The sequence below is a fragment of the Spironucleus salmonicida genome, chromosome 1 (genome assembly GCF_000497125.1).
Source record: "Spironucleus salmonicida strain ATCC 50377 chromosome 1, whole genome shotgun sequence".
Classification (NCBI taxonomy): domain Eukaryota; phylum Fornicata; order Diplomonadida; family Hexamitidae; genus Spironucleus; species Spironucleus salmonicida.
This window is the reverse complement of record NC_090596.1, coordinates 306,482-319,114: the sequence shown is the minus strand read 5'-3', so window position 1 is coordinate 319,114 and position 12,633 is coordinate 306,482. Positions and strand designations below refer to the sequence as shown.

The 12,633-nt window shown below is 26.4% G+C and overlaps 12 protein-coding genes across 12 annotated transcripts; 5 read left to right on the top strand and 7 right to left on the bottom strand. All coding sequences in view use genetic code 6, as the record gives it.

The window, feature by feature from the left end:
• Window positions 1-169: 169 nt before the first annotated feature.
• Window positions 170-409, bottom strand: SS50377_20154 (RING-H2 zinc finger domain-containing protein; the record flags this gene model as incomplete). Its single annotated transcript, XM_067904099.1, has 1 exon — window positions 170-409. One exon carries the CDS (start codon window positions 407-409, stop codon window positions 170-172), a length of 240 nt encoding a protein of 79 aa, XP_067767581.1.
• Window positions 410-460: 51 nt separating this feature from the next.
• SS50377_20153 (Band 7 protein) lies at window positions 461-1,456 on the bottom strand (the record flags this gene model as incomplete). Its single annotated transcript, XM_067904098.1, has 1 exon — window positions 461-1,456. The coding sequence occupies one exon, from the start codon at window positions 1,454-1,456 to the stop codon at window positions 461-463; it is 996 nt and encodes a 331-aa protein (XP_067767580.1).
• A 299-nt stretch (window positions 1,457-1,755) lies between these two features.
• SS50377_20152 (uncharacterized protein) lies at window positions 1,756-2,166 on the bottom strand (the record flags this gene model as incomplete). Its single annotated transcript, XM_067904097.1, has 1 exon — window positions 1,756-2,166. One exon carries the CDS (start codon window positions 2,164-2,166, stop codon window positions 1,756-1,758), a length of 411 nt encoding a protein of 136 aa, XP_067767579.1.
• Window positions 2,167-3,668: 1,502 nt separating this feature from the next.
• On the top strand, window positions 3,669-4,388 carry SS50377_20151 (uncharacterized protein; the record flags this gene model as incomplete). Its single annotated transcript, XM_067904096.1, has 1 exon — window positions 3,669-4,388. One exon carries the CDS (start codon window positions 3,669-3,671, stop codon window positions 4,386-4,388), a length of 720 nt encoding a protein of 239 aa, XP_067767578.1.
• Window positions 4,389-4,433: 45 nt separating this feature from the next.
• Window positions 4,434-5,306, top strand: SS50377_20150 (Kinase, CMGC CDK; the record flags this gene model as incomplete). Its single annotated transcript, XM_067904095.1, has 1 exon — window positions 4,434-5,306. One exon carries the CDS (start codon window positions 4,434-4,436, stop codon window positions 5,304-5,306), a length of 873 nt encoding a protein of 290 aa, XP_067767577.1.
• A 29-nt stretch (window positions 5,307-5,335) lies between these two features.
• SS50377_20149 (uncharacterized protein) lies at window positions 5,336-5,935 on the top strand (the record flags this gene model as incomplete). Its single annotated transcript, XM_067904094.1, has 1 exon — window positions 5,336-5,935. One exon carries the CDS (start codon window positions 5,336-5,338, stop codon window positions 5,933-5,935), a length of 600 nt encoding a protein of 199 aa, XP_067767576.1.
• An 11-nt stretch (window positions 5,936-5,946) lies between these two features.
• SS50377_20148 (uncharacterized protein) lies at window positions 5,947-6,777 on the bottom strand (the record flags this gene model as incomplete). Its single annotated transcript, XM_067904093.1, has 1 exon — window positions 5,947-6,777. One exon carries the CDS (start codon window positions 6,775-6,777, stop codon window positions 5,947-5,949), a length of 831 nt encoding a protein of 276 aa, XP_067767575.1.
• Window positions 6,778-6,821: 44 nt separating this feature from the next.
• On the bottom strand, window positions 6,822-7,394 carry SS50377_20147 (uncharacterized protein; the record flags this gene model as incomplete). Its single annotated transcript, XM_067904092.1, has 1 exon — window positions 6,822-7,394. One exon carries the CDS (start codon window positions 7,392-7,394, stop codon window positions 6,822-6,824), a length of 573 nt encoding a protein of 190 aa, XP_067767574.1.
• Window positions 7,395-7,444: 50 nt separating this feature from the next.
• Window positions 7,445-9,553, top strand: SS50377_20146 (Ankyrin repeat-containing protein; the record flags this gene model as incomplete). The annotated part of the gene is made up of 1 exon (XM_067904091.1): window positions 7,445-9,553. The coding sequence occupies one exon, from the start codon at window positions 7,445-7,447 to the stop codon at window positions 9,551-9,553; it is 2,109 nt and encodes a 702-aa protein (XP_067767573.1).
• A 778-nt stretch (window positions 9,554-10,331) lies between these two features.
• Window positions 10,332-11,372, bottom strand: SS50377_20145 (Protein phosphatase 2C; the record flags this gene model as incomplete). The annotated part of the gene is made up of 1 exon (XM_067904090.1): window positions 10,332-11,372. One exon carries the CDS (start codon window positions 11,370-11,372, stop codon window positions 10,332-10,334), a length of 1,041 nt encoding a protein of 346 aa, XP_067767572.1.
• Window positions 11,373-11,466: 94 nt separating this feature from the next.
• On the top strand, window positions 11,467-12,093 carry SS50377_20144 (uncharacterized protein; the record flags this gene model as incomplete). The annotated part of the gene is made up of 1 exon (XM_067904089.1): window positions 11,467-12,093. The coding sequence occupies one exon, from the start codon at window positions 11,467-11,469 to the stop codon at window positions 12,091-12,093; it is 627 nt and encodes a 208-aa protein (XP_067767571.1).
• A 1-nt stretch (window position 12,094) lies between these two features.
• On the bottom strand, window positions 12,095-12,514 carry SS50377_20143 (GINS complex subunit Sld5; the record flags this gene model as incomplete). Its single annotated transcript, XM_067904088.1, has 1 exon — window positions 12,095-12,514. The coding sequence occupies one exon, from the start codon at window positions 12,512-12,514 to the stop codon at window positions 12,095-12,097; it is 420 nt and encodes a 139-aa protein (XP_067767570.1).
• Between the last annotated feature and the right edge of the window lie 119 nt (window positions 12,515-12,633).

Below are 12,633 nucleotides of genomic sequence, written 5' to 3'. Positions count from 1 at the left end.
AACGTAATATATACAATAATCAGTGCTTATTACCAAATAATAAAGATTTGAATTCTAATAAAGGTAAGAATCCTAATAGCTCAATAATTTTTCATAATCAATATCATATCGGTAGTTTAGAGAAGGGCTTAAAAAATAATGATAATATTATTTAGTTACAATAAATTAATCAATCCACTTAAAACCAATCTACACTGCATAGCGCACATATATTAGTTTATTAAAGCCAAGAATTAATGCAATGTTAATGGAAACTATGTCCACAGATGCCTTTAACAACTGGGCAAATTTCGCATGATGAGTCTCGACATTCTTAACATCTTTAAGATAATTTACCAGCACAAATATTACATATGAGTATTTTTTCATGCTTTTCTGCATATAGTTTGAATGATTATATAATTTTCATTCAATTTAAAATAATTATATAAATAATTATATAGTAAAATATATCATTTTCTCATTAGTAACCTCCAATAATGCATTTCATAACTTCTGCTTTATCTACACCATGAGTATACATAATTTAGGATTTTGTTTGCTTGTTAATAATATTGATTAAATCGCATGTCTTATCAGCTAAAGTAAATGCCGCAGCTCTGTTACCCATACCTGGGACTAATGAATCAATTGCATTTGCATGTGCTTATCCTCTATTTTTGATAGCTTACGCTTCCCCCTCTTGTGTTAATATGATAGACTATGACTTTCCTTCAGCTTGTTTAATCATCTGATCCCTAGACGCAGCGGCCTTCATAATAATTGATTATTATTCCGTTTTCTTAGTTCTAACACTAGATTCGCAGTTATACATAGCGTTTTTAGTTAACTATAATTTCTCTTTGAGTCTTTCTTTAGCTTCAACTTTTTATACCTTGAATAATTCAATATTAATTCCCCAATCTTTCACATATTCTTATAACTCTCCAATTAATCTAGATATCTACTATGGATCTTCAATAATATTATCTAAATCCATCTCGCCACACTAAGAACGTACAATTGCATTAACTAATAATGAAAGCATATAAGGCATATTCTTTACATTATAAACCAAATCATGAGCATTAATAACTTTATAATTTATTGTTAAATCAATATAACATTAGATATTGTCTCGTGTGATAACTTCAAATCTTGGAAACTCTACAGATTATTGTTGTAAAGATATAATTTTCTCAGATTTTTTAATTCTCTTCATTTTATCATCATCAAATGTAAAATAGTCATATGAGTATGGTCTTTTTGCTGAAACTAAAGGACATATAAAATGGGATCCTGGCATTAAAAGCTCTTTAAATTAGCCACATGTTTCTTTAACGATGACAGTTTTTTCATGTACAACAAAGCAGCATATGCTTCTGCTCATAAAGTAAATGAATATTAGAATAGCTGGCAGAAATGCAAAACCTAGAAAACAAAGTAAAAATACAAAGATGAACTCTGTAGTCGCCATTTATATTTTGAAAAGTAAGATATATAATTAATATAACTGTATATTAATTTATATTCCCCTACTAATTATTTATATTAATTTACTGACAGTTTTCAAATAATATATATAACTATATAATATAAAATATGAAAGATTAAAGTATCGAAAATATACAAGATAGGCTTAAATTACTTAAAAATATGTAGCAACGTCTTAACCATACATCTGAATACACAAATATAAATCAAAATCAAAAAATATAAACATACGAATTACAAAATTCTGAAATTTCAGAATAAGATCTGCAAGTTTTAAGTACATCATTTATTAAAAAGTTTGACTTAATGAACTATGAATAGGATGACATATTCATAGAAATTTATAATAAAAATATGAGTCATTATACTTTCCTTTAATCCTAATTAAATTCTATATTGTTAGAGATTGCATTTAAATTAGATACCACATTAAATTTGTGTAACTTAGATATATAAAATAACTTTTTAAACTTTCTAGAAGTAATGACTGGAGATATTTTAATTAGTATTGATATCAGTTAAAAAATTTATAGTAATGAAAATTATTTATTGATATAAACCTGGTTAGGTGGGCAAATACATGATAAAGAAAAAGCTATTATTATTGAGTAAAATGCCAACGAGCTAATAATTGTCTGTAAGGATGTGGATTACGAAATTATTAAAAAAATACTAAATATAAAGTGAAATCATTTAGTAATAATAGTTTATGTTTTTAATATTTTTAAATATTTAGATTCTTTTATCTAAGAACTATTAGTTTTCTATATTTTGTTATCCAAAACATCAAATTATTTATATAAGTCAATAAACTCTTACTTCGAAATTTGTAATTCTTACTATTATATTTTTATAATATTTACTAAAGCAGGTAGTTTTTAGCTTTTTAAAAGCTGTAAAAAGTCAATTTTATTCTCTAGTTACTCGTTTTCTAATTTTATTTTTTAAAAGGATATGACTGTTTAGGACATTTGATCTGATAATTAGTCTTATATATTTTAATGTTTTAATTGCAATCTCTTAATTTCTTCTTCTAATAAATTTAATTTTAATAATATATCATTTAATAAGTCGCCTAAAAATTACAAAGGTTTAATTTTTAATTTTTATTAACTCATATTTTTATTCATACTCTCAATGAAATCAATCAAATGTTTAATAAGAATGAGATAAGTATCTAATTTTAACTATAAATCATTTATAATAGATTTATCTGCTGAATTTTCGATTAAAAAGAAAAACTTATTTAGAATTTAATCATAATTTTCTACTTTTAATTAAAATTGTAGTTCGGCGCAAATTCCATTTAATACTGAATAATTTTTATAAAAAGATTAATACTAAGAATTAAGACTTAGGTATTAATTTTCATAATACTTTTATTTTTCTAGAGCATCGTTAGTTTATTCTTTATGAATGTTTATTTCTTTTGTTAAATGAAGAAACTTTTCATTATTGTTTTTTGTTAATAAATCCCTTTCCTACTGCTTTAAAATTACTATTTTAGCATGATCGCTAACAACTTTTTCTAATTTCAATACCTGTTATGTTTTTTACTTTATAACATCTTATTAATTTTTTAATATCTTATTTTATTTTTCTATTTATGCTGCATAACTTTAAACTTATTTTTATTATATATCGTAAGCAGAAATGATCTATTTTATAGATAAACTATATCTATTATATGTATCTTATGACAATATCTCGTATTCTTTAACTTCATTCTCATATTGATCTAGCAAGCTTTAAAGTTTAGTTGATTTATCTAATTCTTAGTTAAATTGTTTCTACCAATCTATATCATCATGTGATAGCTCCAATGAAAATAAATCTGTTGAGCACTAATCGCTTATTATTTATTTATGTTATCCTAAAATATAAACTAAATGCTTGATCTGATCTTATGATAAAATATCTTAACTGTTATATTATTTCTAATAAGAAATTAGATATGCATTATTAAATGCTAAATTGAATTCTTCAGCACTAGTAAAATTTCTTAAACACTGATTTTTTATAAATTCCATTATCTGTAAATTATATTATTATTCAATAATTATAGAACAGGTACATATAATTTAAATAATATTTTTACTTAGTTCGCATATAATATTATATAAAATATATTATTCTAATAATTTTATAATATTAAATATTTAAATATAGATTTAAATACTCAAACTAACTCAAAAATGAAGAAATTACTGATAGCCAACTCTGCAACTGGCGACCTACTTTTCAGTTAGTTAATTAATATATCTTCAATTCTATTAAACTCTTCGTTGTCACCTCAACGTACATAACAACGCTCCCTACAACCATCTGCTATCTGTTACCAATTCTGGTTAATTTTCGTGAATTTACAACAATTTGCTCCTGATCAGATCATTTTTAATATATAATCAACCAGTTAAACAATAATTTTTGCTACAAAAAATGGACTTCTGCTAATTGCTGAATTTGATGTCCAAGTTACAGTTAAAACTCTAGATAAACCATTAGGTTTTATGTTTAGTGAATAAGAAGAAATCAACGAACCTTGTATTTTTGAATAGCTGTCACTGGCAATCTTAACATCTTTTTAGCAGAGCTTTGAAAAGACATTAGCATAAGCTATAATTTATAAGAAGAGGTTTGACAAATTTTCTGAAATTTTGCCAGGGATTGTATATGGGTTTTGCGAGTAAAAATTTTAAGGGACAGTTCTATCAAGTATACCTGAATGGAGTAGAAAATTTGAGTTTCTTATTAATATAATAAAATAAGGTTAGAAGGTCGATATGGTATTTGGGGGGTGTGAGGGTAAAAATATTATAGTAGAACAGATTGGCGAGTAAATATACTGCTATTAAGCAGGTTAGAGTACGGAAGTTTTATCTATTTTACGATAGAATAGCGTTTACTAATAGTGATTTATATATAAAATATTATTAATTAAAATTTCACTTCCTTAAAAAATGGAGAATTTTATCGTTTATTCAGAAATTGGAAAAGGTGGATATGGTACTGTTGTTAAAGCAAAAGACAGAAGAACTGGATAAATGGTTGCTTTGAAATAGGTTGAGTTTGCAGATAAAGATGAGGGTGTAAAAAATTCAGCTATTAGAGAAGTAGCAATTGTTAAGCGCTGCAACCATAAATCTGTGATAAAGATATTATCTTGTGATATTCAAGATAATGCTTTATTGATTGGTTATGAAATATTTCCCACTGATCTTAGAACCTTTATTAAAAAACATAAATTAAAAGAGTCGTAAATTAAAATCATTATTAAGCAAATATTAGAGGGAATGGAACATATTCATAGTATAGGAATTATTCATAGAGATATAAAACCACATAATATACTATTTGATTCAGAAAAAATGCAAACAAAAATTATTGATTTTGGTCTTTCTCGTGAGGCTATTTTTTCTAAAACTTAGTTTTCTACTAATGCAGGTACTAAATTTTTCTTTGCACCAGAAATGATGTTAGGATATCCTCTATATACCAACAAAGTTGATGTTTGGGGCATAGGACTTGTAATGAGTCAACTATTTTCAGATAATTATGCTTTTAGTTGTAAAGAATTTAACGAAGGGTTATTGAAAATATTCACTGTATTTGGAAGTTATGAGTAACCATAAATTGACATTCTTAAAGAATATGGAATGTGGAAGGCACCATTTGAGAATATTTAACCTACAGGAGTTGATAGAATTTTAAAAGGTGCTTCTGAGTATGCAAAGGACCTTTTTAAGCACTTATGTGATATTAATTGGGATACTAGATATTCGGCCACAGACGCTTTAAAACACAAATGGTTTGAAGATATTTCAGTTGAGTGAGTGCATTTTCCACTTCTTTTTCTATTTTAATGTCATTCCCACAACCAATTGACGTCCATGGATTCTTGACTAAATTCCCAGAAGATGCACCAACTGAAATATTTGAAACTTCAAAAGCATTTAAAGTTAGCTAATTTGTTGTAATACTTAAATAACTTTTATCGTCATGGAAAGTTTTAAAACAGCTCAAAGGATAATTGGAATTCGATACTAATGTTTAAGAATGTGTTTCTATGCTAGTAAAATATTTTGGAGATTATGCAGACGATGCATCTGAGGCTGAAGTGGCTTGTTATTTAGAAACTTTTATGCTTGATAAATTTTAAGTCAAGTTAGTTGAAGAACAATGGGAGGTTGCACTTTGGGCCATTGAAACATTCTATAGAATGTAGGCTGGTGATTATTCAGTTAATGAATCTCTGAAAAATGTTATTATTTATCCATTTTTAGAAGATAAAGTGTAATTTAAAGAAAAATCTCATCTTGTATAGAAAATTGATAACATAGAAAACTAAGAAGATTAATAATTAATTGCTGAATGCTCTGATGAAGCATTAAGTTAATAATGCGAACCATCCCAAAGTTAATCTTCTGTATCTTCATATGATGATGGAATTTATGAATATTGAATAATGAGTGATCACTGATGTGCTTTAATATAGTCTTCCATCCTTTTAACGAGTGTACTAAATTATTCCTATGGCATTAATGTTTAGATTTTCTATAACTAGACAGATGGTTATAACTATTCTATCAGTGGAAACGCCGATACAACTTATGGATTAGCTTGGAAAAACGCTAACATAAATTAAGCCTAAAGCTTTGTATTTGGATCTGTAATTTGTTGCTTTTATGTCTTTTCAACTGACAATAATCTTTAAACCTCAAAAAATTAATCGTTCAAATATCTTTTAACTGGATGAACTTGTCCTTTAAATTATGTACTAACTTCTTTTATAATTTCTTCAACATCTTAATGTCTTAATCTTTCGTATAAATATTTAATATAACCTAGCTCAAAGTTTTCAATTTCTTACCAAGTAATTCCATCCTTAGAGCAACGTGATTTGACATTGTCTCTTAATTATTATTTAACCAGAACAAAAAGATCATCATCGTTCATTTTCTTTATATTTTTAGATTTAGAAATAGATTAAGATGCATCTTGATTATCAGAATCAACAGATTCATCTGAATTTTCAAACTAATAAGAAATATTTAAGTCGACAATTTTAAAATCTTTTACAGGTACCTCTATAGAGGCAACTACATGGTATGTAGACGATTAAACAGGTACTCCATCAGCAGCTTGTGCATATCCCAATTGGGAATGCAATGAATATGACCATGAAGGTATTTATGGAACTAACTTATTAGGTAAACATTTTATTAAAGATGTGTTGGAATTAGTTAAAGGAGATTGATCCGACTCATCTACTCTATAATTAATTTACGAAGTATAACGCCACATTAAAAAGAAAAGGGAAATAATAAATAAAATTTTATATAATAAAATCATTATGTTGAATCTAAATCAATTAAAACCTATTTGACAGGTAATTATTTTTTATTAGAAAACGCAAATAGTTATTTGGAAGCTCCATTGTTGTCAACTGTAGCTGTAAATCCATAATTAGATGTTTGGTTAAACTCTACCAGTTTGTCAGCTACTAAAAAATCTAAAGCACTATTAATCATTAATTGTTATAATTACTATACTGAATCCTATGTCCGTTCTTATATTTATTGACATTAATTTTCAGCATATAATTATATGGTTTAGCTAATTTTTTATTAAATAGTAAGCAATTTAGTTTCAATATTTTCGTATTGTGATAAATGGCTTTATTTTAAATATATTTTACTATGTTAATCATTTTATATCGTCTAATTCAATAATTTAACATCAAATAGCTACAATTAGTCAATAAAAAAGGTATTAATTAATTATGGGTTGATTACTGATTGATTTATCTTTTAATTTTCATATTTATCGTTAAGTTTAATAATCTAAGATGAAAAATTTTACATTTCCTAAAAAAGTTCTAATTCGAATGCAGCTAATACAGTTAAATCTTGTTAAGACATTATATAGTAAAAATTATAATTAATATAATATAAATATAAGTCTATTAATAATGAACGATGACTTTATAGAGGATTTTTCAGATTCTATTTCATAAGATAGTAATGATGAATCATTTTATGATTAAGATTAATATGCATCAATTTCTGATGAACTAGATTATAATATAGTTTCAAAATACTTTAGACTCTTTGCACATTAAAATGGCAACCAACTTTATTGTTATGGAAAAAATAGTGCTTTCCGAATAACAGAGTAATTTCATATATTAGAATAAGCAGCCGTTGATTTTCCCTACTACTGTACCCAATACTGCGAAGGATTTTAAATTAAAAAGCAACCACATTACTATGAAATTGTAAACTACAAAGATATGGTTTTAGCGCATATTGGTTCATGCATATACCATCTAAATAAACTTACAGTTAGCATTTTTTACAATATTTAAGATTATGACTAAGAACTTCCACATAATCGACTTTGTGTGTATAAAAATAATTTATACTTTTGCAATAATGGTACTATTAAGTAATTTGTCAATAATTAATTTTAAACTGTATAATATGTGTCAAAAGAAGCTAGGTTGTATGTTTATAATGATAATTTCATAGTTAGAGAGTAGTCAAAATAATTTAGATTATACCAAAACAAAACAGCAATATTTTTATAGGCAGAAAACATATGGTTTGACTCTCACCGAAATGGTATTTTCATATTCTATGATGCGAGCTCAAAAGTTTACTTTATTTTGGATTTACGTTGCTAAATTACAGCATATTCATTTACAAATGGCTTTCTTATCGATCCTGAAATCAATTTTAACAATGGAAAGTGGGAATTTTCTTAACTTTATTTTAATCGTATTACTAGCCTGTAAGAAATAAATCAGAAGCCATCATTCATTGAAAACATCAATCCACGCCCAATTATTTAATATCCTTCTTATTTAGAATTTTTTAACACCCCAATTGTTATAAATTCTGATATTTCGACTATATTATTCAACGGTCTTACACTAGCTTAAATTGGCTATTAAAATGGCTCTTTGACGCCACTTAAATAAATTTTAAGCGAATAATAATTACAGCTTCTAGTTAATAAAAACTTCTGCGAGTACGCGGTTTAATACAATATCAATAATATTGCTGTGCTTTTTGGCTTTAATCTTTCAGCTGAATCTATTGAACAAATTTTACCAATACTTATTGTGAATAACGCCCTTAGTTACGATGTTTTATTAAGAATACCAGTAGTGCATAGTATAAATATAATTTTGGCTAATTTTGATTCATATAATGATGACTTTGTTAGTTTATACTCAAAGCTGCTTTTATAACATCCAAATTATAGAGCTTTACTTACCGAAATAATTCAAAATCAAAACATTTACCTGCTTAAGGTCATTTATCCTAAATCCCTGAATGATGTGTATTATGAATATGAAGATTCTCCTGCGGAACTTTGCATCTCATCGACGTTTTATGAAGGTTTAAGTTATATATTATCTTTGGAAAAGTAACCTATTTATAGTACAGGAGAAACTTTGTTAATGAAGGCCCTAGAACTTGAAGATTTCTATGCGGTATAAATGTGTATATCTCAAGTATAAATTAATGATAAATAGGGAAATAATCCTCTTTTTTATTGTAATCAATTAGCTCATGTTAAATATCTATATGAATATATAATAACCCATCAAAATAATGATGGAAAAACGTCCCTTATGATGGCAATTGAAGATGAAAATGCGGAAATAGCTCTATTCCTTAGTAAACTTGAATATGGTTTTCAAGATAATTCAGGTAATTGTGCACTGATATATGCGATTTGTCGATCTTAATGGTCTATTGTGAAAAATTTGCTAGATAAAGAATCTCACTTGGTAAGTCTTTCTTAGCTCCTTAAGATCTAAACATAATAAAGTTTGTTAGATAATTTAATTAAGTAGTTATTTACCAAAGTAAGACTACAAGAGTAGATTCTACCAGTTTGCATACAATTTACTGACTTTGATGATTTTTGTGACTAGTTTGGTCGAACTAGGTATTTATTTTAATATTTAAATAGAATACAAGATAATAAGAAAGTGGAAGATATTTTTTAACGAGCTTAAGACCATTATTTGGATATATTAAAGATATTTACAAAAAGATTTAACTGAAGTGACTTATTTTTAGCTGTATTTACATATATTTGGGTTAATTCGCTTGCTGGGTACAATAATAAAAGTATAATACTTTACATATATTTAATTTTAGTGTTATATCATTATAATTTTTATGACCTAATTAATCTTTTCCAAAGCTATAAAATATTACTAGATATTACAATAAGGTTGAAAATGTTTTTTAATGATTTATATATACCTAATATGATTTTTATTTAAATATTAAGCATTAAAAATTATGAGTATGCAAAATTAGTCTAATAATTATAAACTACTCAGCACTAGTAACACTAAGTATTAATATAAAAATTGACTGGCTTATTAATGTTCATATAATTCACAAAACTTATTATTTCTAATTCATTACGCCTTTTTCTATATTATTATAACCTATTGAAATCGATAAATCATAGTAACACAACTTAATAAGTAAATCTCTAGCCTCGAATACATGTTTAAATAAACTATATTATTATTAGTGTAAATTTATCAATTATTTTAAAACATATTCATTGTCAGATAATCATAAATTTTATTCTAATCCTCATATTCTTAATATTTCAAAAATATCTTTGATATTAATTTTTTATTAGCAAAATGACAAGAATAATAATAATTCATAAAGAGAAAATACGATAAGATTAATAAATCCTACATTTAATCTTAAAGTTCCATATAGAATCTCCAATGCTTCCTTTTATTAATTATTTTGGTGTACATGATCACAATAATATGAATAACACAATAAAGCAAATTATGTTATATTAAATTATCACTCGTGCTTTTGCATAATCAATAACATGCATGAAATATTATCCTAGCTACCCATCCTAAATGCAATCCGTATAATAGCTTTGCACAGCCTCGTTTCTAACTAATCTTCTTTTAGTATTTTTTCACAATATTCTTCGTCAATCTCATACTATTAAACCCCGCGAATCTCCTCTACAATTGAATCGCCGTCTTCGATCAAACATTCTGCAAAACATATAGCGGCCTTTACAACTCTGTCTGTACTATCTTTCTCCATTTTAACTATACTCCTTATTTGTTCATTCGTCAATACATCAAACACGCCGTCGCATCCTATAAATACAAATTTGAAATCCCGCACTATCTGAACATCTGCCAACCCAATAATACCTTAAGTCTTCATAGCCCTATCACCTAAACTCCTAGATGTTGCCAAAACACCATTTACGCGTTTCCTTATGACTAAACTCGAATAGTTGGCCAGACGATCTCTCTCGCTATCTGGCTTGTGATCGGTGGTATCGTTGAAGTCTGTAAGAACACGCACATCGCCGATGTTTCCAATCACCAGATTCTTACCTAGGAAGCAGGTGAACCCCATTGTTGCTCCAGATTCCGGGCAGATATTGATCAGAAGCTGGTCGAATTACAGGAGTTTTAGCTGTATCCCATGAAGGCCAGGGATAGAATTATCTTCCTATAAGTAGTCATGGAGTGCGTTCTCAGCTAGTTCAGCGATTTCTGCACCACCATGGCCATCAAAAATTGCGGCAAAAAACGGACTTTCACAAACTAAATGCGTGTCCTCATTAGTTGGCCGACGCCCCTTAGCGGAGGATGTACCAAATGTAAATTCAGGAATCTGGTTTACTGATAATTTAAACTGTTTTAGGCTTGTCGTCAGTGCACCGTTTTGTTATATTAAAAGTTTTTTTGTCATTAAAAGGGTTTCTAATTGACGTAGTTTCTCAATTTTGAGTTACTTCGCCTATGCTATCAGGATATCTACGCGGATTAATTATTTAATTTAGTCGTCTTTGTTGTAAAACTTAATATCCATTTTATGTTTTAAAAAATTTATTATTAATGATATATTCTAAATCATAAATCATAAATAATATATATTAATATGATATACTAATATATATTTATAAATGAACACAATTGCTGATTTGCATGAAATGTATTTACTTTAATTAGATAAAACACTTAAAAAGTATTTTGATGAGTAAATGAAAACAATTAAATAGGAGCATAATGATATAATACGAAAACTATAAAGAAGGTTAAATACATATATTAATTAAGTGGATGATAATTCAAGTATAAAAGCTTAAAAATCAATTGATCAGAATATTTAAGTAGCAAATAAATAGAAAAAATAAATAATTGATCATAGATAGGTAGAAATAGAAAAAATTATAGAAACTAATTTATTAGAGAAAATGATGAATATCAGATCTTAAATTCAAGATATTTAAAATATAAAAGATATATAGTCATCAGACCTCGGAAAAGTAACATGTGTACACTAAAAATGTATCACAAAAATTCAAAATTTATCTAGTAAGAGTATTACAAAATAATCTAATAAAAAAGCTAATAATTAAACAAACATTAAAAAGTTAGATAATCAAGCGTAAGAAATTATCAATTCTTGCAAAATTATATTAGATTAGTTTAACTATATTGTAAACAATGCTTATTCAAATAAATTATTAAAGGATTCGTAAATAGAAATAAGATAGTAGAATACTAGACATAAATTTAAGTTACATTGATTCACTCTTCAATTTGTTATTTATAAGAAATCATTTATAACTCATCCAATGTAGCATTAGTTAATTCCCCTTCATTTAACTTTTACTGTCTATGTTATCTTATTTAATGCCGCAGCGAAAATAATTCATCAATAAGAGTAAGATCAAAAATTTCAGGACGACTTTGAAACTGAGATAGCAATATTTGTGATGATGAAAAATAACATTATGGCAATGGTGCTAATTTGGTAGATAATTATTCTGCTTCGAGTATATTTTATAAATACTTGATTGTCAAAAATTCAGGTAATTAAATAATAGCTAAATGATGTTTTTGTAATTCAAGTGCTTCTGCTAAAGTAAGTTAAAGAATTGACCCTACTCTTAAATTAGAATGTGTTTATGAAAGTGATTATGTTTAATAATTTATAGTAGAATTCATTTTAACAGGTACTAATGTCTCATATATAAGAAAATTATATAATTATAGTTGAAATGTAGGTTGAACTATTTCTAAATTCATTTATTTATTATTAAAAATAGTATATACAATAATATAAT